The sequence below is a fragment of the Ascaphus truei genome, chromosome 5 (assembly GCF_040206685.1).
Source record: "Ascaphus truei isolate aAscTru1 chromosome 5, aAscTru1.hap1, whole genome shotgun sequence".
In the NCBI taxonomy this organism is placed as follows: Eukaryota; Metazoa; Chordata; class Amphibia; order Anura; family Ascaphidae; genus Ascaphus; species Ascaphus truei.
Window position 1 is genome coordinate 292,136,844 of NC_134487.1, and position 23,672 is coordinate 292,160,515.

The 23,672-nt window shown below is 47.2% G+C and overlaps 1 protein-coding gene across 2 annotated transcripts in view; it reads left to right on the forward strand.

Annotated features, from left to right (window-relative positions):
• The first annotated feature begins 3,354 nt into the window (after positions 1-3,354).
• Positions 3,355-23,672, forward strand: part of SLC37A3 (solute carrier family 37 member 3) — a 32,887-nt gene continuing 12,569 nt past the window's right edge. Inside the window, exons 1-8 of one of the 2 annotated variants that reach the window (XM_075602666.1) lie at positions 3,355-3,491; positions 9,073-9,166; positions 12,081-12,275; positions 15,195-15,309; positions 15,658-15,750; positions 16,291-16,374; positions 18,310-18,455; positions 20,948-21,044. In XM_075602666.1, coding sequence (XP_075458781.1) covers positions 12,175-12,275; positions 15,195-15,309; positions 15,658-15,750; positions 16,291-16,374; positions 18,310-18,455; positions 20,948-21,044 — 636 coding nt within the window. In that variant the 5' untranslated portion in view covers positions 3,355-3,491; positions 9,073-9,166; positions 12,081-12,174. The remainder of the gene's footprint in view (positions 3,492-9,072; positions 9,167-12,080; positions 12,276-15,194; positions 15,310-15,657; positions 15,751-16,290; positions 16,375-18,309; positions 18,456-20,947; positions 21,045-23,672) is intronic. The other variant, XM_075602665.1, reaches the window with a different exon arrangement.

Genomic DNA, 23,672 nt, shown 5'->3' on the forward strand with positions numbered 1-23,672 from the left:
TGGGGTTCAGCTCGGAAAGACTCCCTGCTTCAGTCTAATGTAATATATATATATATATATATATATATATATATATATATATATATATATATACTGTATATATATATATAAAAATATTATTTTTTTTAAACGCATTAATTGCTTTTAAAGTACAAATCAAGTTATAGTACCATCACCTCTATAATTTTCCTAAAATGTGAGAGGAATTTCGCCTTTTTCACGCTCTCCCTTCCACATGCAAAGTGCCCTCCCCTTCTTCTTCGAGGTGCTGTTTGGGCCTCTGAATAGGGTTGCCAGGTAGCTTCTCACACACATTGACACAGTGGTGAAAGGAGCGATGTGCTCGACACAAACACACACCTCTTTCCGCTCCATGCGGTTTCCTCCTCTTCTTGGCCCCCCCCCAGGCTCCTGACACCTCCTCCTGATTGGCTGCTGCTGGGTAATGCAGCCAATTAGGATGGAGAAAGCTGCCCAGCCCCCTAGCAACAGCCCTGCTCAGGGGAAATCCCACGGCCCCCCAAGCCGGTCAGGTCGCTATGTCCAGAGAGGTAATACCGGACACATACATGTCTAGTATTACCTCTAACTTTTTACTGGACAGTGTCCAAATACAGGACAGTCCGGTTCAGTACTGGACACCTGGCAACCATACCTAAGAAGGGTTGGAGGGTTTATGATTTCGGGGATTATGGGTGATACTGACATGTCAAAAGAGTCCGAGCGGGCAAGTGTTGAGCGCACATTTAGCAAACCGCAACATTGCAACATCAAAAGAAAAAAACCTTCCGGTGTCTCAAAGAATTTTTACAAAGTGACACTTTCCTTTAACCTTTTGAGTGCCGGAGGGAACCTGGCAGCAGGGTGCGTCACCTGGTTGCGGTGCCAATGCCGACGGCCCGTAAGACAGATCGCGATCTCCCCTAGATAAACAAGCAAATAGCATATGACGTCGCTTTTGCGTCAAGGGTCCACTGGAGTACCAGACCCCATGACACGCAGCTACCATGTCATGAGGCACCCAAGGGGTTAAACATGCCTGTATGGAAGCTAGTAACAATGCTAAGTTGCTATTTTGATAGCTGAGTGTATTTTAAAGGTGCATTCCATTTGGCACCAAAGCGAACCAATGTATTTGGTACTAGGATACAGTGTATTGATGGCAAACGCAGTACCGCTACATTATGGCACTGTGCCCACTGCATACACTAGGGCAGGGGTGGCCAATCCAGTCCTCAAGGGCCACCAACAGGTCAGGTTTTCAGGATATCCCTGCTTCAGCACAGGTGGCTCAGTCGAAGACAATAAAGGGGAAGACTTCTATCATGAAATCAACCAACTTAACAAAGAAAATTGGCGTCTCTAGGTCATTTAGGGAGATTTCAATGCAAAAATTGGTGCCCAGCAGAAAGACGAAGCGTCCGCTGGTAAGTATTAACGTGGGGGAAAGATTGGTAGAATTTGCAGAATGGAAAAAATTCTACATCTTAATTCATTCTTCAAGAAGAATCAAATTAGAAAATGGACATGGGGTGGACTTAATGGAATAAATAATGAAATGTACTATATCCTACCTAACAAGATACATCTGATTGCAGACTGCACAGTCTTTAGCTGGCTTTTTATGAATATGTAACACCTCTATCCCACCCGGCTGGCAGAGATAGAGTGTACAGATAATGTGATTCTAGTTCTGCGTGCTGGCAGGGATTTCCTGCTTAGTTAAAGTGTTAGCTCAGTGGGTTACCTTTTCTTTCTCGGGGTGCTTTCTTCATGGGTTCAGGCCAAGGCTGCTAGGAGTGAAATAATGGTAGAACAGGGCACCAGGACATTTTCAACAGACTCTTTATTTGCTGCACAACGTCTCTCCATCATACATCAGACAGGGGTTCACAGCAGGCAATCAACGAATTACACCCACAAGCCTTTCTTCATTCTGAAGACTGTGTATGGGCAGGGGTTACCTCCCCAATCTCCGACGCAACATTCACTCCTTTTGGTGTGTAATATTAGGCCCCTGCACTAAAAGAACTTGTCCCTTACACCATCGGTCAAGCCTAACCTGTAGACCCCCCTTGCTGGGTCTGAACTGAGGCTTGCAAATAGGGTACATTCTTGGGGATCTGGTTTCCCTGAGTCTCTCCAACCCCCCCCCCCCCCCCCCCCTGGTCAGCTCTCCCTGTGGTCTCCACTTCTCTCCCCTTATAATGAGATGGAGCTACATATTTATACTTGGGGAGGGGCCACTGGGCAGATCTAAGTGTAGCAAAGGCCCCTCATCCTGGCATGTGACTCCAGCGTCCCCCAGACAAGCGTGTGCCTGAAAGTTGCAACAATAAAGCTAAGTCCACGCTGCCGCAGACCGTGCGGAGGTGTCCGCCCATAAACCGCGTTGGCGACGGCAGGAAGGGGAGAGGGGTTGCGCGAGGAATCGGTTGAAACTGATTTCTCGGCGCGACGAGCAGGTCACGTGAGCGGTTCACCCAATGAGGGCACACCAGCTCCGTGACGTCACTGACACGCGCCGCCCCCGACGGCGCGTCTAGCATGTCCGAAAAACGCACCCGCTTCACGCGGGTGACATCACGGACGCGCACGCCTCCGCACGGGCGAAGGCAGCATGGACTCAGCCTAATGCAACAGCTGGGGATATGATCTCACCTGCCCAGCCTGGTGACTGATTAACCCTGGCACTGCCTGCAGCTCGCCACGGCTGACGTGCAGGACAAGGGCAAGATTTTATCAGGGTGCTACAAACAGAATAGAAAACCTTTCGGATGTAAATCAACAGAAGAATGACGATGGGACGGAGCGCATTTGGAAGAAACAAAACCATCTTTCGAGGTCACTTCCCTTTGTTCCGCGTGGGACGTGCAACACTAGAAGACGCCTCCGCTTCAGCGCATACAGTAACGGTTTCGGACAACTGAGATTAATAAGCGATTGTTTTAATGTTAAAATTGTAAGCGCAATATTTACCTATGAGATTTATACCTTTGATACATGGTTTCGCACTATGAGGCTCCCTCTTTTCTTGTTAATCAGTAATTCCTCATATTAATCATTTATATGTATTATAAATCAAAGCGGTGGGCACTCCATCATTGCAAATATGTGATTTTTTTTTTTATTCCTGGATGTTTCGGTTCCCAAAGGGAAAAAAAGGCTCCCTTGGGAGCCAAAAAGTCGATATACATATATACAGACCAGTGAATTTGCACAGCACAACAACTGTAACCCCCTGGCTGCCAGACCAGGCCCCTCTGGTCCATCCCCAGCAGATGAGTTACCCAGGCTTTGAACTACAATTCCCAGAGTGCTCCTCGCGGAAGGAGGCGGGGTCGGTGACGTCAGCCCGGGTTCCCGGAAGTGCTGTGTGGCAGGGGCAGAGTTGGTCACGTTGGCACCCGTGGGTCTGGAACCGATGAGCCGGCGGCGGAGGAGGAGAAGGGAGCGCCGGTCTTCGGGACCGAGGGGGGCTCCGAGGACAGGTAACACATAGGGGTATGATAGTCATAGAGGTATGATAGTCATAGAGGTATATTCATCTGTCCTGGGTATAATAGTCATAGAGGTGTATTCATATGACCTGGGTATAATAGTCTTAGAGGTGTATTCATCTGCCCTGTGTATAATAGCCATAGAGGTGTATTCATATGTCCTGTGTATAATTGTGCTAAGAGGTGTATTCATCTGTCCTGTGTATAATTGTGCTAAGAGGTGTATTCATATGTTGTGTATAATATTCATAGAGGTATATTCATCTGTCCTGGGTATAATAGTCACAGAGCTGTATTATATGTCCTGGGTATAATAGTCACAGAGCTGTATTATATGTCATTGGTATAATAGTCACAAAGTTGTATTCATATGTCCTGGGTATATTTGTGCTAGAGGTGTAGTCTGCTCTCCTGGATATAGTAGTCGTATAATAATTTTCTGCATCACTTATTTTCTGCTCTCCAGGTCACTGAATATACCTCATCTGCCCTGGGTATTATAGTTACAGAGGTGTATTCATCTCACCTCGGTATAATAGACATAGAGGTGTATTCATCTCACCTCGGTAATAATAGACATAGAGGTGTATTCATCTCACCTCGGTAATAATAGACATAGAGGTGTATTCAGTGAAATAGACCAGGAAATAAGTGATACTGAATACGCTTCTATGACTATTATACCCAGGAGAGCAGAATACACCTCAATGACTAATAGATGCTTTTAGCTCTCCTGGTTATACCAGTCATAGAGGTGCATTTGGCTCTCCTGGGTATAGTAGTCATAGAGGTGTAGTCCGTACAATTCTGCATCAAAATGACAGGTGTTTTCAGCTCTCCTGTCTGAAATGGTTATAGAGGTTCATTATTCTCCTGGGTGTCAATAGACCTGGTGGTGTAGTCTGGTCTCGTGGGTATAATAAACGTGGAGTAATAATCTTTCCTGCGTGTATTTGTCCTAGAGTTGTACCGGTATAATATTGCAATTATTATTACATTAGTCTTATTGATATAATAGTCACAGATATTACCCGTCATAGAGGTGTACTCCACTTTGTTCAGTGTATTAGTCACATTGTGTTTTTTTTCAACTCTTTTGCTTGTAATGGTTTAGAGCAGCTGTGCGCAAACTGGGGGGCGGGGGCAGTTATAGAGGTCCCGCGCTCTCCCTCCGGGCAATTAAATGAAATGCCGGGGGGCAGAGCGCAGCCTCTATAACACACTTTCCTTCCCACGATACGTCATCCTGGTAACCCGGCGTCAAATGACGGCGCGGGGTCATGTGCTGTCATGTTACCCTGGCAACGTGACGTCACATGACCCCGTGCGTCATTTGACGCCGGGGTCGAGTGGGGGGGGGGGGTAGGGGTGCGAGGCACGAGGCACCGGGGAGAGCAGACAGGGGTGCGCACGGGGAAAAGTTAGCGCACCCCTGGTTTAGAGGTGTATTCATCCTTATTAGTCCTGGGTATTATAGGGATTGCGGGTGTGATTGCCATAGAGGTATATTCATCTCTCAGGGGTATCATTCATAGCAGTGTATTCAGGCAATAATAATCTATATAGGTTTGTGCCGTCTCAGCCCACTGTGTAATTGGAATATACAGGGTGAGTATGCAGATTAGTGTTATAAGCAGTGCTCAAAGTAGCTTAAAGTAGTAACACTGTTTTGACTTAAAAAATGTATATTATTCAGTGGCGAGACAAAGTTTGTGGACCGCAGTGATAATTACAGAAATTCCCTAGTTTTTCCATGATAACCTTCTTGAATCCAAACCAGTCTTTTCTTAAATATCCAATACGGTTTATATTAACCAATTCCATGTATTTTGAAACAAAATGATGTATGAATTAGACAAACAATGAGTAATTAGGAGTCAGGCTATGTGAAAAAGTAAATTAAACCCTGGTTTTATCAGCTAAATTAAAGGGGATAATTAGAATCAGGTGTTTTAAATAATTAGGTAGATCTTCAGGTAGGAGTTTGGAAGACCCTACCATATATAAAGATCAGAAACTTTGTGAGTTTGGTCTTCACCATATAGGTGTGTGGAAACATGTCATGCCACGATCAAAATGAATCTCTGAATACCTCAAAAGTAGTTATTGATGCTCATCAGTTTAGAAAAAGGGTTACACAAGGAGTCACTCTACCCAGGAGCGGTCGTCCATCAAAACTATCTCCAAGAACAAACCTGCAAATCATCCAGGAAGTCACAGAGAACCCCAGAGAAACATCCAAGGATCTGCAGGCCACTCTCTCCTTGGCTAATGTGAGTGTTCATGACTCAACTATCTGAACAAGAATGGTGTTCATGGAAGGATAGCCAGGAGGAAACCGCTGCTCTCTTAAAAGAACATTGCTGCCATCTGAAGTTTGCCAAACACCACATAGATCATCCACAAGACTTCTGGAACAATGTTCTCTGAACAGACGAGTCAAATGTAGAACTTTTTGGCCTTATGTTCAGCGAAAACTAAAACTGCGTTAGAACATAAGAACCTCATCCCAACCATCAAGCATGGTGGTGGGAATGTGATGGTTTGGGGGCCATCAGAAGATTCTAGGGGAGAACGTCAGGCCGTCGTCGGTCAGTGAGCTGAAGTGAGAGTGGGTCATGCAGCAAGACAATGATCCTAAACATACAAGCAGATCAACAAAAGAATGGCTTCAGAAGAAGAAATACCGTGTTTTAGAATGGCCTTGTCAAAATCCGGACGTAAACCCCATCGAAATGTTGTGGCAGGACCTGAAGTGAGCTGTCCATGCAAGGAAGCCCTCAAATGTCACTGAGTTGAAGCAGTTCTGTAAGGAGGAATGGGTCAAAATTCCTAATAACGGATGTGAGAGACTGACCAGCAGTTGCAGGAAACGCTTAGTAGATGTCATTGCTGCTCAAGGGGGCGCCACCAGGTACTGAATCTAAAGGTCCACATACTGTTTTTCACACAAGGATATTGAATGTTGAATCGTTTGTGGATCAATAAATGCCGAAACCGTATCATGTTTTTGTGTCATTTGTTTGATGAGGTTATATGTATCTATTATTAGGACTTAAATTAAGATCTAATAACACACGTGACCCCGCAGCACCATTGGGTGCCGGGTTACCATGACGACGCGTAGTTGGAAGGGAAGTGTGTTATAGAGGCCTCTCGTGGTCCCCCGGCATTTAATTTAAATGCCCGGGGGGGGGGGAAGGAGCGTGGGACCTCAATAACTGCCGCCTCCTCCCACCCCCCCAGTTTGCGCGCCCCTGTAATAACATTTTAGGTTTTAAATATGTGCTAATTCTAAAGGGTTCACAAATGTTTTCTCGTCACTGTATTTGGAGTATTTTTTAGAAACAAATATACAATATTTATGCTTTATGAGAAAAACAAACCCAGAAAATGCAGAGAGGCGTTTATGTTATTTATATTTATATCTTTATTTATGTAGCGCATTCTACACGCACTGCACTTTACAGGAGTATCACATGAGACATAATAATATAACATAATGGGAATAAGCGCTTCAGACACATAAACGTGACGTTTCGAAAAGGAGTCCCTGTCCTGAAGAGCTTACAATCTAAGTGGTAAGTAGGAAGAACGTACAGAGACAGTAGGAGGGTGTTCTGTTCAATGTGTCTACAAGGGGTCAGTGTTGATGTATAGTGAGAGCCAGCAGGGATACCCATATGCTTTGTTATAGAGGTGTGTTTTTAAGATGGGTCTTGACTGGGTATAGGTATGAGGTTAGAGAGGTTTACACCAGGAGGAGTGAGAGGCGAGGATGAGAGCATGTAGACAGAAGGCAGGGACCAGGATAGTGAGAGAGATCCACAGGCGGAGAAGAATGGACAGAGAGCGGATGTGTGAGGAGCACTTGTAAGGGTGTGTTGTAGTGCAGCTGTGTAGTGTCAGAGGGCGCAGGTAGGAGAGGAGTTTATGCGAACGGAGAAGTGGGGAAGGAAGGAGAGATGGAGATATCGGAATGGAGTTAGTGGAGTAATGCGGCTGGTGGACAGAAACGTGTCGCTAGGAAAGAAGTGAAATAGAAATAGGTGAGGGCGCATGGGCGTGGTAGTTTAGTATTGAGAGGTGAGTGAGGACTAGGCAGTGAAAATGAAGTTGGGATAAAGTGGAAGACATGCATTATGAGTGGAGGTTCTCTAGACTGGAGACTTGCGTCTTCTTGAGCATGTTCGGAAAAGACCTTTCCAGCGCAGTTCGAATCCGGGGCAGTTTTCCATTTCTTTTATCGCTTCTATTAAACTGCACATTGTATGCCACTTAAAAAGGGGCCACTTTAAGGATGGGAGGCTGCCACCCCTGCAGTTGTGTATGTATAATGTTATTCATTTGTTTGTTTTTTATATACTTAGATTGTATCAAAGTGTAATCTCCTTTCCCTGATGTTACTTTAATGTCTGAAGCGCTAATTCCCATTATGTTATATTAGTGTCCCGTGTGTTACTGCTGTGACGCGCTGTGTATGTAGATGGCGCTATACAGATAAAGATATACTGTACATACATGAACACAAAAAGAGAAAAAGAACTCCCCCTCCAAAGCACTCACATATACCAAAATATAAACACTTTATTACAAATAAAAAAAACAACAAATAATTAAAAAAACACTACGTAAATAAAATACATATGTATTGGTTCCTATAATCCCTACCAAGACTATAGCAAGTACCTGATTTTAAAAAGGGGGCTTTACAAGCAGAAGTTAGACCCCAGCCGGCCGCTCAAGGAGTATTAAATCGGGCACCAAAAATAAGGCCTAAATAGCTCTAATGACCAACAACGCGCACCATATACCATTAAGTAAATAATGTGCTAGTGATGAGTTAAATACAGTACATAGCATTAACCAATGTGTCCCATTGGAATCAGCTAAAGTGCTCGTAAGCCAGGTGCTGCCAGATACCTGCCGTCTCCCAGCCGCAATAGAACAATGTGCAAACAATGGGCAAACTGGGTGTCTAATGAAAGTGATGGCAATAAACCTGTGCAAATATTAATGAAGACCAAACATGGCACTGATCTCGCACAGCAATTTCCTCCATGCTGCCATAGTAAGGATGATGTATTCTTGTCCGTAGCAAAACCGCATGTAGAGAGAAACACAGGAACACAATAGTTTATTAACGTTTTACTATACGATCACGCTCAAACAGACGGGATAGGATTACACTCGCGCTTTCCTTGAGGCGCGCTCGGCTGCACGTCCTCCGTGCCCACGGCTTCCCCGATCTGTTTCTCCGTGTCCAGAACTGCGGGGCTCCAGGATGTCTGCTCGCTGAGCCTCAGGGTACGGTGGCCACCGTATGAGAGGACATAGAACAAGACCCGTCCCAACGCGCGTTTCGCCACAGCTTCCTTGGGCTTAAACCACATAGGTATAATGTTATTTATTCAGCTCCAACAGTGTACGCAGCACTTTACATAATGAAAGTACAAGGTGAATAAAGTACAAACACTGGGGATGACAGCAGCAACTAAATGGCCACATATGGCAAGGGAGGCCCTGCCCCGAAGAGCTTACAATCTAATTGGTATGTTGGGATGTTTTACAGGCTGTAGAAGTAAAAGTGCCGTCAGGAAGCATCAAGGGCATCTGGAGGTCGTAGCAGAGATGCAGAAAATGTAATGAGCTGCTGCTTTTAAGAGGTGGATTATCTGCTGGACTTTGAATATGGAAAGTGAAGGTGTATGACTAGTTGAGTGGAAGAGTGTTCCCTAGGTAGGGAGAGGTTTAAGACAGGAGACTAAGTTAAATACTGCCACCTTTATTTAACCCGTTGTACGCATCATTTTATGTATGAACAGTGGGAATAAGTGCTACAGGTAAATGACAACCTAATGCAAAAGGAGACCCTACCCTTCTTTGAGGTCCACGGGATCAGAAGGCCACGGCCGCTCCGGTACTCGCAATCACGTGACCGCTCTTTCACGGAGAATAGAAAGCGAGGACTCGTCTCCCGTCCGCCATCATTGCAGATCGCGTCCTTGACGCCATAGGAACGCAGTGACCTGATCTCCCCAAGATAACAAGCATTTTTGGGGGGATTTAGCTACTACGCCCTGCAGCACCCTGGGTGCCAGGACATAGCTATGCCCCACGGCACTCAAATGGTAAAATAGAAAGTGTAACTTTGTGTAAATAAAACAAGTAGTGGTACTGTGTGGGGGTGTATATAATACAAGTAGTGGTCCTGTGTGGGGGTGTATATAATACAAATGGTGGTACTGTGTGTGGGGGTGTATATAATACAAGTAGTGGTACTGTGTGGGGGTGTATATAATACAAATGGTGGTACTGTGTGGGGGTGTATATAATACAAATGGTGGTACTGTGTGGGGGTGTATATAATACAAATGGTGGTACTGTGTGAGGGGTTTTATATAATACAAGTAGTGGTACTGTGTGGGGGTGTATATAATACAAATGGTGGTACTGTGTGGGGGTGTATATAATACAAGTAGTGGTACTGTGTGGGGGTGTATATAATACAAATGGTGGTACTGTGTGGGGGTGTATATAATACAAGTAGTGGTACTGTGTGGGGGTGTATATAATACAAGTAGTGGTACTGTGTGGGGGTGTATATAATACAAATGGTGGTACTGTGTGAGGGGTTTTATATAATACAAGTAGTGGTCCTGTGTGGGGGTGTATATAATACAAATGGTGGTCCTGTGTGGGGGTGTATATAATACAAGTAGTGGTACTGTGTGGGGGTGTATATAATACAAATGGTGGTACTGTGTGGGGGTGTATATAATACAAGTAGTGGTACTGTGTGGGGGTGTATATAATACAAATGGTGGTACTGTGTGGGGGTGTATATAATACAAGTAGTGGTACTGTGTGGGGGTGTATATAATACAAGTAGTGGTACTGTGTGGGGGTGTATATAATACAAATGGTGGTACTGTGTGAGGGGTTTTATATAATACAAGTAGTGGTCCTGTGTGGGGGTGTATATAATACAAATGGTGGTCCTGTGTGGGGGTGTATATAATACAAGTAGTGGTACTGTGTGGGGGTGTATATAATACAAATGGTGGTACTGTGTGGGGGTGTATATAATACAAGTAGTGGTACTGTGTGGGGGTGTATATAATACAAATGGTGGTACTGTGTGGGGGTGTATATAATACAAGTAGTGGTACTGTGTGGGGGTGTATATAATACAAATGGTGGTACTGTGTGGGGGTGTATATAATACAAGTAGTGGTACTGTGTGGGGGTGTATATAATACAAATGGTGGTACTGTGTGGGGGTGTATATAATACAAGTAGTGGGGCTGTGTGTGGGGGTGTATATAATACAAGTAGTGGTACTGTGTGAGGGGGTGTATATAATACAAATGGTGGTACTGTGTGGGGGTGTATATAATACAAGTAGTGGTACTGTGTGTGGGGGTGTATATAATACAAGTAGTGGTACTGTGTGTGGGGGTGTATATAATACAAGTAGTGGTACTGTGTGTGGGGGTGTATATAATACAAGTATAATACAAGTAGTGGTACTGTGTGTGGGGTGTATATAATACAAGTAGTGGTACTGTGTGTGGGGTGTATATAATACAAGTAGTGGTACTGTGTAAGGGGGGTGTATATAATACAAGTAGTGGTACTGTGAGGGGGTGTATATAATACAAGTAGTGGTACTGTGTGAGGGGTGTATATAATACAAGTAGTGGTACTGTGTGAGGGGTGTGTATATAATACAAGTAGTGGTACTGTGTGTGGGGTGTATATAATACAAGTAGTGGTACTGTGTGTGGGTGTATATAATACAAGTAGTGGTACTGTGTGTGGGGTGTATATAATACAAGTAGTGGTACTGTGTGGGGGTGTATATAATACAAGTAGTGGTACTGTGTGGGGGTGTATATAATACAAGTAGTGGTACTGTGTGGGGGTGTATATAATACAAGTAGTGGTACTGTGTGGGGGTGTATATAATACAAGTAGTGGTACTGTGTGAGGGGGTGTATATAATACAAGTAGTGGTACTGTGTGAGGGGGTGTATATTAAACAATTCATTTTACATTTAGGTTGCATTATAAACCTTTCAAGAATAACTTTGTACAGCAAATTAAAATATCACTAAATATTAATTTAAAGATCTATTCTGATTTTATTTTTAAAGGCACAAGTCCAATAATTTGTGTTTATTAAACATATCGTCGATGTAGAGGTAAAACTCACTAAATGTACTTCCTGACTTGGAATTTCTTGATATTTCTATTGAAAAACTACGTGCCTATTTAGTCGTAGTTCAGAGTTACCAAAACACAAAGCTCATTAAGTATGGTTTTTGAAATAATGTCAGAACATTTAATCGCCTTTTCCTCTGCACTCAAACGAGGTAGTTAATGACTTTTAACTCTACAACGACGATATCCATCCTTGGTTCGATTCGGTCCCGCGGGGTTATAGAACCAGCGCCTCTTGCATGTGCCTGTTGACGTTTTCGTTGTAATATGATGTTCTGTGCACGTTATGCTCGTGCTCCGTTTCCAGCACACACGAATCTCTCTGAAGTCTGTCTCTCACCCTTTTCACTTCAGCTAGTTACAAGGAAAGTGCTCTCCCGAGCAGCGAGGGGAGGAAACGCTGAAGCACGCAGACGTTCTGTGGTCTGAGGTTGGGGGCGTCCGAGTCATGGACTTTCCGGTCATCACCAGGAGGAATCCGGCAAGGAAGGGCTTCTTGTCCCAGTACACCCAGCACCATGTGATCGTCTTCCTGTTAACCTTCTTCAGGTGGGAAAAGCCGGCGGGTGCTGGGATCTGAGCTCTCGGGTGCTGGGATCTTAGCTCTCGGGTGCTGGGATCTTAGCTCTCGGGTGCTGGGATCTGAGCTCTCGGGTGCTGGGATCTGAGCTCTCGGGTGCTGGGATCTGAGCTCTCGGGTGCTGGGATCTGAGCTCTCGGGTGCTGGGATCTGAGCTCTCGGGTGCTGGGATCTGAGCTCTCGGGTGCTGGGATCTGAGCTCTCGGGTGCTGGGATCTGAGCTCTCGGGTGCTGGGATCTGAGCTCTCGGGTGCTGGGATCTGAGCTCTCGGGTGCTGGGATCTGAGCTCTCGGGTGCTGGGATCTGAGCTCTCGGGTGCTGCCTGTCCCGTGGTCTTTGCAGAAGCCGCTCTTTAAATCGCTTGTTCCTCATTCGCATACACAATGCTTAGAGTTGCAAAATGTATTTGATTGCTAAATCCTGGTGTTTGTCTTGCCTCTATTTCATGGTTCTAGAACAGGGGTGGGCAAGTCCTCAAGGGCCCTCCAACAGGTCAGGTTTTCAGGCTATCCCTGCTTCAGTACAGGTGGCTCGGTCATTGAGCCACTGATTGAGCCGCTTGTGCTGAAGCAGGAATATCCTGAAAACCTGACCTGTTTGGTGGCCCTTGAGGACTGCAGTTGCCCAACAATTGCACTAAAGGTCACAATGGCAACCTCAGATTCTACAAATAAAGAGAATTGTAGGTTTTTTGACGCTAAAAATAAAAGCTGCACATGCTCAGGGGGCCAGATACTAATGTTCTATTCATTCAACTCGTACCTGATTCTGGGAGAGGGGAATTGCTGTTGTAATGATTACTCTTAGGCCGAGTCCATAGCAGGACAGGCCGTGCTGAGGCGTGCGGACGCTCAGCGCTGAGCCCCTGCATCCTCAGAGGATGCCTTGAGAGGGGGCTCGCGCGAGCGTCCGCAGGCGTGCGGAGGCTTTGGAGTTTTCAGCCGAGCGCCAAGCTGTTTTTCAGCGCGCTGTCGGCTGAAACCCTCCAATGAGAGCGTGACGTTGACGTCAGTGCGTCGCGGGCGATTGGCCCGGCGACGTCACTGCCCCGCCTCCCTCAGTCTCCCCCCACCTCCGATCGCGGACGCTGGCTCGCCTGTATGAGCATGAAATCGCCCAGCTTCTGCAGGCGAGCCTCAGCGTCAGCGCAGGGCAGCCCGGCTCCCCCCCTCTATGGCCCGGGCCTTACATGTGAGTCTTTGCTTTTAAATGTAGATGTTAAAGCGCGAGGCATTGCAGTAGCTTTAAAACCGTGCCCAGGTCGGCCATTGTGCGGAAACACCTCTTCATTAAAAGGGTAGTGATTGCATAGAACAGCTTCTAGGCAGAGGTAGTGAAGGCTACTGCAACAGATCCGTGGGCACAGAGGTGCCCTAATGAGGGGGGGGAAAGCCTCTATTGGGGTCTGAGGCTTTCTGTATACTGGCAGGGCTGGTGAGCTTACAATTTCTCTTTCTACTAAGGGCAAATACTTGTAATAGAATCACCAGTAATATTTGATTGGTGTATAGCAGGAGTGCGCAAACTGGGGGGGGGGGGGTGACATTTTCGGGGGGTGGGGAGGGGCCCGGTGCTTAGAGGCCCCACGCTCTATCCCACAACATTTCAATGCAATGCCGGGGGGAGCGCGCGAGGCCTCTGTATGCCTGGCTTACCTTGTCTCCGGCGGCTTCTGGCAACGCGTCAAACGACGCCGCTGGGTCACACGATGCCACGGCAACGCGATGTCAGATGACGCCGGAGAAAGGGTAAGAGAGGAGCAGGCAGGGGGATGCAGACAAAAAGTTTGCGCCCCCGTGGTATATAGGACCATTAGGCCTTCAGTCTGTTTCCCATCCTTATTGTATTCGGTTTCTTCTGCCCCGTCTTGGCTTTTCTCTCGTCTATCCCAAGTAGTCGTGCATTATTTACATTTTTTTTCACGTGTCTTCTCTGCTTGGAGACACTTCCATGTGTCCAGCACATCAGAGAAGAGACCATATTACCCTACAATAAAGCCCCACAGATTGACGGTTTCCCCAGGTCTGTAGCCAAGTGCAAATCGGTCTGCATGAAACCCTACTTAAAATCAGCAAAACTCTCATTTCTCACAGGAGACTAGCCCGGTTAGGTGGGTTAAAGGCTCTCACCTGACCTCCATATATAATACAATTGGTACCTGACTGGTTCAGTCAATAACAGGCTCTCCGGAGGACGTGATTCATGCGAGTTATTAAGTTACTGTTACTGACTGGTGCCGTCGGATACCTACAGTTACTGCATTCGGTTTGGCACAGAGGCGAATGAGAATTGCAGCGTGCCCTCTCTACACAATGCTTTTATTTACATCTCACAGCGTGTTTACGATACACTTGTAGACGCTTGTATTATTACACATCAGTTAGCCAGTATGTGTAGGGCTTTTGCTAATATTGTAGATCAGGGGTGGCCAAATCGAGTCCTCGAGGGCCACCAACAAGTCTGGTTTTAAGGATATCCCTGCTTCAGCACAGGTGGCTCAGTCATTATTATTGAGCCACCTGTGCTGAAGCAGGGAAACCCCCAATACCTGGCCTATGGTGGCCCTTGAGGACTGGAGTTGGCCACCCCTTTTGTAGATGGTAGATACACTGTCCCTGTCATGTGCTGCTGTCCTGTTTCCCTATACCAGGCCTGCATAACTCCAGTCCTCGATGGCTGTAAACAGGCCAGGTTTTCAGGATATCCCTACTTCAGCGCAGCTGGCTCAATCAGAATGACTGAGCCACTAATTGAGCCAGCTGTGCTGAAGCAGGGATATCCTGAAAGCCCGGCCCTTGATGACTGGTGTTGTGCAGGCTTGCTATGCTTTATCTCCATGCTTGTTGTCTCTCTGTGCGCTTCACCTGTTTCTGACTCTCTTCTGCAGTTATGCCCTGCTCCATGCATCCAGGAAGTCCTTCAGCAATGTCAAGGTCAGCATATCAAGCCAATGGACCCCTTCTAGCCTTAACACCTCCGTTTACATAGTGGAGCCAAACCAGGTGAGCAAGCCATGACCACGTTGTTTTTCAGAGGCAGTACTAGAAGGTGGGAGGGATGTATGGGGCTGTAGTCTTCCCCAAAACTAATAGCCTCCCAACAGAGTTGCTAGAGGCTAATTTAGTAAGGGAATTCAAACATGCTTGGGAAGTCAGGGATCTAATCCCATCTGACCTTTAACAACAGATAGGAAAACGGGCAGATTAGATGGGCCGTCAAATTGTAGGATTCTTTGGGATTAAAGCAATTGTGCGTAGAAGTTGTAGTCATTACAGGGCTACAAGCTGTTGTGTTGGTAAAAAAAATAAAAAAATCTTGTGTTTTGATGGACTTGTGTTTTTCTCCTACAGACTTGGAACAGCAATCACCTCTTCCCCGACAAGGACTCTGCCACACTCTTTCTGGGGCTGCTAGACACTATATTTCTCTTCTCCTATGCAGTGGTGAGTTTAAGTCCCTTTCACTGCTCAGACCAAGCGCAACAGACTGGAGAGGAGTCATGAGAATTTGTTTTTGGCTGGTGACGGTCGCGTCACGCGAGCGGTTCAGCCAATGAGGGCGAACCGCTCACGGCCACGACCTCCCTGTCTCCTCTGCTTGTCCAGATGCCACTCGGCAGCAGCATGAGGATGACGTCACCGGATCACGCTGCCGCCCAGCGGCATCTGGTATAATCGTAGCCTGCGTTCACTGGTGACCAACTCCAGTCCTCAAGGGCCACCAACAGGTCCGGGCTTAAGGATATCCCTGCTTCAGCGTAGGTGGCTCAGTCATTGATTGAACCACCTGTGCTGAAGCAGGGATATCCTTAAAACCTGACCTGTTGGTGGCCCTTGAGGACTGGAGTTGGCCGTCCCTGTGCTAGTTACCTGCCCTTTAGTTTCTAACATGGTTTTAGACCTCAGCACCCCATCCATGCGTATGAACACTAATAAGGCGATACATACATTAATATGCTGATGTTTCCTTTCCTCTGGTCGCAGGGTCTCTTTGTCAGTGGCATCGTTGGGGATCGACTGAATATGCGCTTGGTGCTCACCTTTGGCATGTGCTCCTCTGCAGTGGTGGTAAGAAGTATGCAGGGCTGTTATCGAGGTGTATGTTGTGGTGCTAACATTAGGTTTGTGTCGCTCGGCCTTAGCACAGGCGAGCCCCGCTAATACGGCGGGTTCCGTTCTATGGCCCCGGCGCAATGCGAAAATCGCTGGAAAGCGGAATTGGCGATTTTCGGCGTCTATTGCAGGTCTGCGTATGCGCAGACCTACAATCCCCCGTTCTGCGCATGCGTGACCATGCTGCGCATGCTAAACCCCGACACCAACCCGTTCTGCGCATGCGTGACCTCCGTGCTGCGCATCCTAAACCCCGGCACCCCCGTTCTGCGCATCCGTGACCTCTGTGCTGCGCATGCTAAACCCCGGCACCCCCCGTTCTGCGCATGTGTGACCTCCGTGCTGCGCATGCTAAACCCCGGCACCCCCCGTTCTGCGCATGCGCAGAAATGGTGGCCCCCTTCTCGGTACCGCCGAAAAGTGGGGTGCCGAAAAGTGGGGCACCGAAAAGCAGGGCCCTACTGTATCCCAATGTCAACCTCTAGCACAGGGGCGGCCAATTCCAGTCCTCAAAGGCCACCAACAGGTCAGGTTTTCAGGATAGTCCACTGCAGTCTGCAGGTAATCTCAGAAGCTGGAGATTGTCTCAATCATGTTGTTTGGTTTAACCCTTACCGAGCAGGACATGCTGGGGGGGGGAGGGGGGATACTGTCATTGTGTGAGTTACACTCGCATTGTGCTACGGGGGGGTGGGAACACTGCTTTAAGAAAGACATTAGTCTGCTGGGTTGGAAGTGAAGAAGCCAATTAACCCATCCAGAAACAGCTGTTTTATCCAGTTAGGAAAAAAGCTGCTCAAAGCTCAAAACAGAGAGTAACGAAATATAAATAATACAGTCAATGATATTATGGACAACTGAGGTAGCACTTGAGGGGGAATATAAACGTGGGTATCAAAATATGTTGCTTGTAGAAGTGACCAAGGACAAAACTGTGCAGTGTAGGAGTTCCAATGGACACCGCTACCTGGGATAAGCAAAAAACAGTAAAAATGTATTACCTCTGTTGATCCCGTCGTGTAGCACTCCGTTTTGACTGCATTGTTGTCCGGTCTAAGGCGTGGGCGTCGTTGTCTCCAGATCAGCTGCGGCTTCCTTCTCACAAACTCTGTGGAGCTCCCGAGTGCCGGTAGTGTGTGTATTCACCTCCGGTCCGTCCAGGAACGCTCCCCTCACTCTGCAAGTTCCGCGAGTAGTACAATTGAAACACAGATTCCCATGTAGCGTGCCCTCATAACCTCAGTGCGTCTCTCCAATCAGCAGGCAATACAGAGGAAGATATGGATTGGCACGAGACTGCAGCGTCCAAGAAAAGCACCCTCAGCTCACCAGATATCAATGAATAAAAACGTTTATTAAACTACATAAAAATGAAAAAAAGACAAACAAACTACAAAGAAACACAACCTTCTACGCGTTTCAGGCTCTAAAAGCCCTTTCTTGAGAGAGGGCTTTTAGAGCCTGAAACGCGTAGAAGGTTGTGTTTCTTTGTAGTTTGTTTGTCTTTTTTTCATTTTTATGTAGTTTAATAAACGTTTTTATTCATTGATATCTGGTGAGCTGAGGGTGCTTTTCTTGGACGCTGCAGTCTCGTGCCAATCCATATCTTCCTCTGTTTTATCCAGTTAGCCTATGGGCGGGCAAGTCCAGGCCTCAAGGGCCACCAACGGATCAGGTTTTCAGGATATTCCTGCTTCAGCACAGGTTGCTCAGTCGAAGACTGAGCCACTGATGGAGCCACCTGTGCTGAAGCGGAGATATCCTGAAAACCTGACCCGTTGGTGGCCCTTGAGTTGCCCAGCCCTGGAGTTAGCCACTAGTCGTCGTCTCTTCCCCTTTTTGTTCTGGATGGATTCACGTGTCCCTGTGTGTGTGTGGCTTTTGTTCCAGGTGTTTGTGTTCGGAACGCTCACCGAGTGGCTGCACTTTTACAACAAGGTCTTCTACTGCCTGCTCTGGATGCTGAACGGTCTCCTGCAGTCCACAGGCTGGCCCTGTGTGGTAGCCGTCATGGGGAACTGGTTCGGGAAGTCAGGGTAGGTCTGTTTGCCCTTCGTTTCATTTTATTACCATATACCAGTGGTGCTCAACTCCAGTTCTTAAGGACCCCCTCCCCAACAGGTCAGGTTTTCAGGATATCCCAGCTTCAGCACAGGTGGCTCAATGAGAGAGAGATGGATGCAGTGTATTTACAATTTCATTTTAATAAAAAAAAAGTACAGTAATAGCACAATAAAATGTAGAATGTTTATAAATATTTTTTATGAAAAATGTAAATAAATAAAGCAATTAGCCTATAATAGTAATAATCCCCTTAGAACAGGGCATTGCGGGTCAATAATGACTTATAATTATTGGCCAGTAATACCCTGTTCTGAGGGGATTATTACTTAAATAACTGGCGCTTGTTAATACATTCATATATCGTTAAACTATAGTGAATAAAATGACATTTTAGTAAAAATGTATAAAGAATTTTTTTTAAAAAAACAGCAGAGGACGGTTTCAAACCATCAACCTTTGGCTTATGGGCCCGGGCATGCCTCCCGTGGCACCACCCAGCTTATGGATCAAAATTCTAGTGCGGGACCCATATTAGGCTTCGTCCATGGTTATTGCTGGCGGGCGGAGGCGCGCTGAGGCTGAGGGAAAGCGGGTGCTTTCCCTGGCCTTAGAGAGCGCGCCGTCCGTGGGCGTGTCAAGGGCGGGCCAGTGACGTCACGGAGCTGGTTCACCCTCATTGGGAGAACCGCTCACGTGACCGGCCCTGCGCTCCGGCAAGCGCGAAGATTTAAAATTTTCCTAAGACCTACGCTTCCGCGCTCTCATTGTGACTAGGGGCTCAGTGCCGAGCGGAAGCGCGCCTCCGTCCGCAAGCACTATCCATGGGCGCGGCCTTAGTCATGATATGGAGCAGTGCAGCTGACAGGCCCCACTGCAAAATGATTTGGTGCACTCCTGACAATTTACGACTGAGTGGCAGCGCATTTTGGGAGCCTCATTTCCAGCAAAATTTTTCTGAGTTATCATCTGATCTTGGACTCCCATGCTTGGCTATGGCTAAGTATCCTATCTGATATCCGACACAATTTGCTTACTTCGGGACCTACGCTGTTATTTATATTACAAGCTGCTGTATCACGTGCTGTCTGCCCACCTTGCTGTACAGGATTTAGCATATCTGGCAGGACTTATCACTCCTCTAGTCATCTGTCACTGTCATAGCTTGTTTCGTGGTGTGCAGGCTATTAATGTGGATCTGTCATGAGCTAACACACTGCCTCATTTAGGGAGGTTGATTATTACATCAGGCTTGTATGTACGACCGGCCAGTCTTAGTGGTGGGAGGCTGATTACATTCCTCCACACCTGGGTTACTGTGCTCGTGTGTATTGGTCATTCAGGTGATTCATTTAGGGGACACTGCGGATTGTTTAAATATTTTGATTGTTTCATGGGATGTTATTAATAAATGTGTTACTTTTGTATAACCGAGGGCTTTAGTTGGGATACTTTTCTTTCTCGTGTGTGCGTGCGTGCGTGCGTGCGTGTGCGTGCGGAGTCCTCGGTTTCACAGTTGTTACAAAGCGCTCCCCTTTTAGGCGGTACATTCATGATTAGCGGCACGCATGAAAGTGAAGGTGTTTGGAACTTGTAAGGGGCAAACCCCGGCATACAATGCTGCGCTATATGGGAGAAAAAGTGTTATAGAAAAACGGACCCGGCTCTCACATAGATGCCCTGAATGCAGGAGATCGCTTGAGGTAGTTGGAATGGGCTTTGAAACCAAACTCTCCCCCTCTCTCTCTCCCTCTTCTCCCCCCCCCTCTCTCCCTCTTCTCCCCCCCTCTCTCTCTCCCTCTTCTCCCCCCCTCTCTCTCTCTCTCCCTCTTCTCCCCCCCCTCTCTCTCTCTCCCTCTTCTCCCCCACCTCTCTCTCCCTCTTCTCCCCCACCTCTCTCTCCCTCTTCTCCCCCCCCTCTCTCTCTCTCCCTCTTCTCTCCCCCCATCTCTCTATCTCCCTCTTCTCCCCCCCTCTCTCTCTCTCCCTCTTCTCCCCTCCCCTCTCTCTCTCTCTCCCTCTTCTCCCCCCCCCTCTCTCTCTCTCTCCCTCTTCTCCCCCCCCCCTCTCTCTCTCCCTCTTCTCCCCCCCCCCTCTCTCTCTCTCCCTCTTCTCCCCATCCCCCCTCTCTCTCTCTCCCTCTTCTCCTCCCCCTCTCTCTCTCTCTCCCTCTTCTCCCCCCCCCCCCTCTGTCTCTCTCCCTCTTCTCCCCCCTCTCTCTCCCCCCCCTCTCCCTCTTCTCTCCCCCCATCTCTCTATTTCCCTCTTCTCCCCCCTCTCTCTCTCCCTCTTCTCCCCCCCTCTCTCTCTCTCCCTCTTCTCCCCCCCTCTCTCTCTCTCCCTCTTCTCCCCCCTCTCTCTCTCTCCCTCTTCTCCCCCCCCTCTCTCTCTTCCCCCCCTCTCTCTCTCTCTCTCCCCCCCCCCTCTCCCTCTTCTCCCCCCTCCCTTCTCTCTGTCTCTCTTTCAGGCGAGGCTTTGTGTTCGGGCTCTGGAGCGCCTGTGCCTCTGTGGGGAACATACTCGGTGCCTTCCTCGCTTCTTCAGTACTGAAATATGGATATGAGGTATTTGTCCGATGCGAGCAACACCGTCATATAACAAAAATACACCGAGCCTCTTCACATTCTCTGCCAGGGGAGCGCCTGCAATGCATCGCAGTGTTTGTTATTTACCTTTAACAACACTTTATACTGATTAAGCAGTTCTGTGTATACTAGTAGTTTGATTACAAGCAGGTCTGTCTACGCTAGTACCGAGGTGCGCAAACTTATTTTTTTTTGCCCCCCTTGCCTGCTCTCCCCCCCCTGCCTGCTCTCCCCCCCTCCTCCTGCTCGCTCTCCCCCCCCCCTGCTCACGCGGTTTGTGGTTACAGCTGTGTTCAGCATGCGAAACTATGCGGTGCATATTAGCCCAGGTGTAAATGATTGTGTGATAAGCATGTGAAGTCTCTGGAAGGTCATTTCATTCATTATACGCTTCACAGAAACATATATTAATGGCAGATAAGGGCCTACGTGGACTACAGTATTTAGCAGCACAAAGAAAACGTGGACGTGGTCAGATCTAACACTATGAACTTGTCTTCCTTCCCCCCTTACACCCCATAGACTTCAGTGGGGTCCCGCTCCCTGCTTTCAGGACCGTTTCATTGATTTCCCGTTTCCTTTGGTCCAGGGCCCTAAAATCTCCGGTGTCCGAGTTAGGCCGTGAGTGTGGGGATCACCCGACTCCAGAGCTGTGATCTTTGCAAGACAGAGGGCGCACACAGGACCACGATTGGTGCAGATTAACCCTTTACTTCCTCCAAAGTAAGACGTGCAATCACAATAGTAGCCGTAAATGTGGCACATCATATGAGCCTGTGACTTTCTGAGCCAGTATCCCACGTGATGGCGTGTTCCGTCTTGTGAAACACGTCGGGGCAGTGCCGGGCCTGGTATCTCTTGGAGTCGGGGGCGCTGGGATGCTGGGTCAGAACGTCGCAGGGGGGGGAGGACGGACGCTCCAATGAATGTATAAGTTATGTGCCATTATTGTGAGAGCAAGTGTTGGGTTGCAGGAGGTTAATCTGCACCGTTGGTCGGGGCTTTGTGTGGTTCCTTTGTCTTCCTAGGATTCTCCATGCACAGAGGAGAGCCCTTTGTGGGAGCAGCACAGAGACACAGGAGGATACAAAGTCACTGAACTTTTTATGTAGGTTTTACACTTCTGACAAAAATGTGCTTCGAATATTTGGACTTTATTGATTTTTCTGTGATAAATGTGTGTATATGTTTTCCTTTTAATAGTAATTGTTTGGGCATAGGATTGCGTCTGTGTGTCTGTGTGTCAGTGTGTCTGTGTGTCTGTGTGTCTGTGTGTCTGTGTGTCTGTGTGTCTGTGTGTCTGTGTGTCTGTGTCCTGAACTGAATTCATAACTCTCAATGTATAACTTCCTGGTAAAAAGATTTTATAAATAAGTGTAATAACCATTTGAAGATGCTGCACCTAATGCTAGCAGCTGGAATCCAATCCCTATACACACACACGCTCTTATCCGAGGAGAGATCTGTATAGCAAAGGATTATGTCTGGAAGCTCACAAAGACTGAGGGTGAAGCGGTAACGGCAGCATTGTGTTCCAGCCTGATCCTCCCATTATTGGAAGCAAGAAATCGCCCGTTTGCTCTGGCTCCCTCCTTAGAGGAGACACTGTTTTTGTTATGACGAGCACCCTCCGTCCCATCACGTATTTTTTTTTTTGTAAAGAAAGACTTGCTACATTTCCACGGACAACCAAAACGTGAATCTTTGCCGTAAGCATGATTACATTTGTTTAACCGCTTCACTGCCCTTAGACGTTCCCTGAGCTTCACAAGGGCCAGCATTGCGCGGGCCCCTGTGATGGTCAGGGAACCAATCGCGTTCTTCGCTCGGAACGTGATTGGAACAGCGGCGGGAAATGCAGAACTGCCAGCGGCAGGCGCGGGAACTTCCTGCTACGTCATGTGCAGGCCTGACCATGTGATCGCTACCAAAAGTGATCACATGGTCACAATCCTGTGTGGCGGTAGTTTCGGCACTGTAGGGGTTACAGGTGCAATCCCACATAGTCTGCCAGAAAACATACTTTTAAAAGTCTAACTGGCTTCCCTAAACAAATCTAACAATGCTAATAGCAAAGGTTTGGCTGTTTTCATCATTGTGGAATATTGTTAATTTCTATGGGGGCCTCTGAATGGGAAAGTGTTTGTTAATCAAGTGTTTCCTTTCCCCTTATCCCACCTTATCCTTATCAGAGAGCCAATAAAGATAAGGGGAGGTGGGAAGGGGGGAGTCCGACTGTGCAAGTGGAGCAGCCTGATGATAAGCAAACCCCTCCCAAGTCTACACACACAATCCCTGTAAACTCAAACCCGGACGCACTTCACCATATATTTTTGTCTCAAAAGAAGTGTTCCTGGGTATGTGACAATGTATAAACAAAAGACAGAGATCCCCAGTGCTTATCTGTTCTGTTCTCATTAGTGACGGTCACTTAGTTAAATGCTTTGGCCCAAGTCAAACTTTAATAAATAAAACATACTTCTAGGTGTCAGATTTGGGCAAATAAAGGTAACCGTTACTCAGATAGGACTCCTTAAACGTGACTGGAATTAATTCACTTTTTGTTCCTGGGAGGGATTACCCCGTTGAGGAAGCCAGTTACGCTGT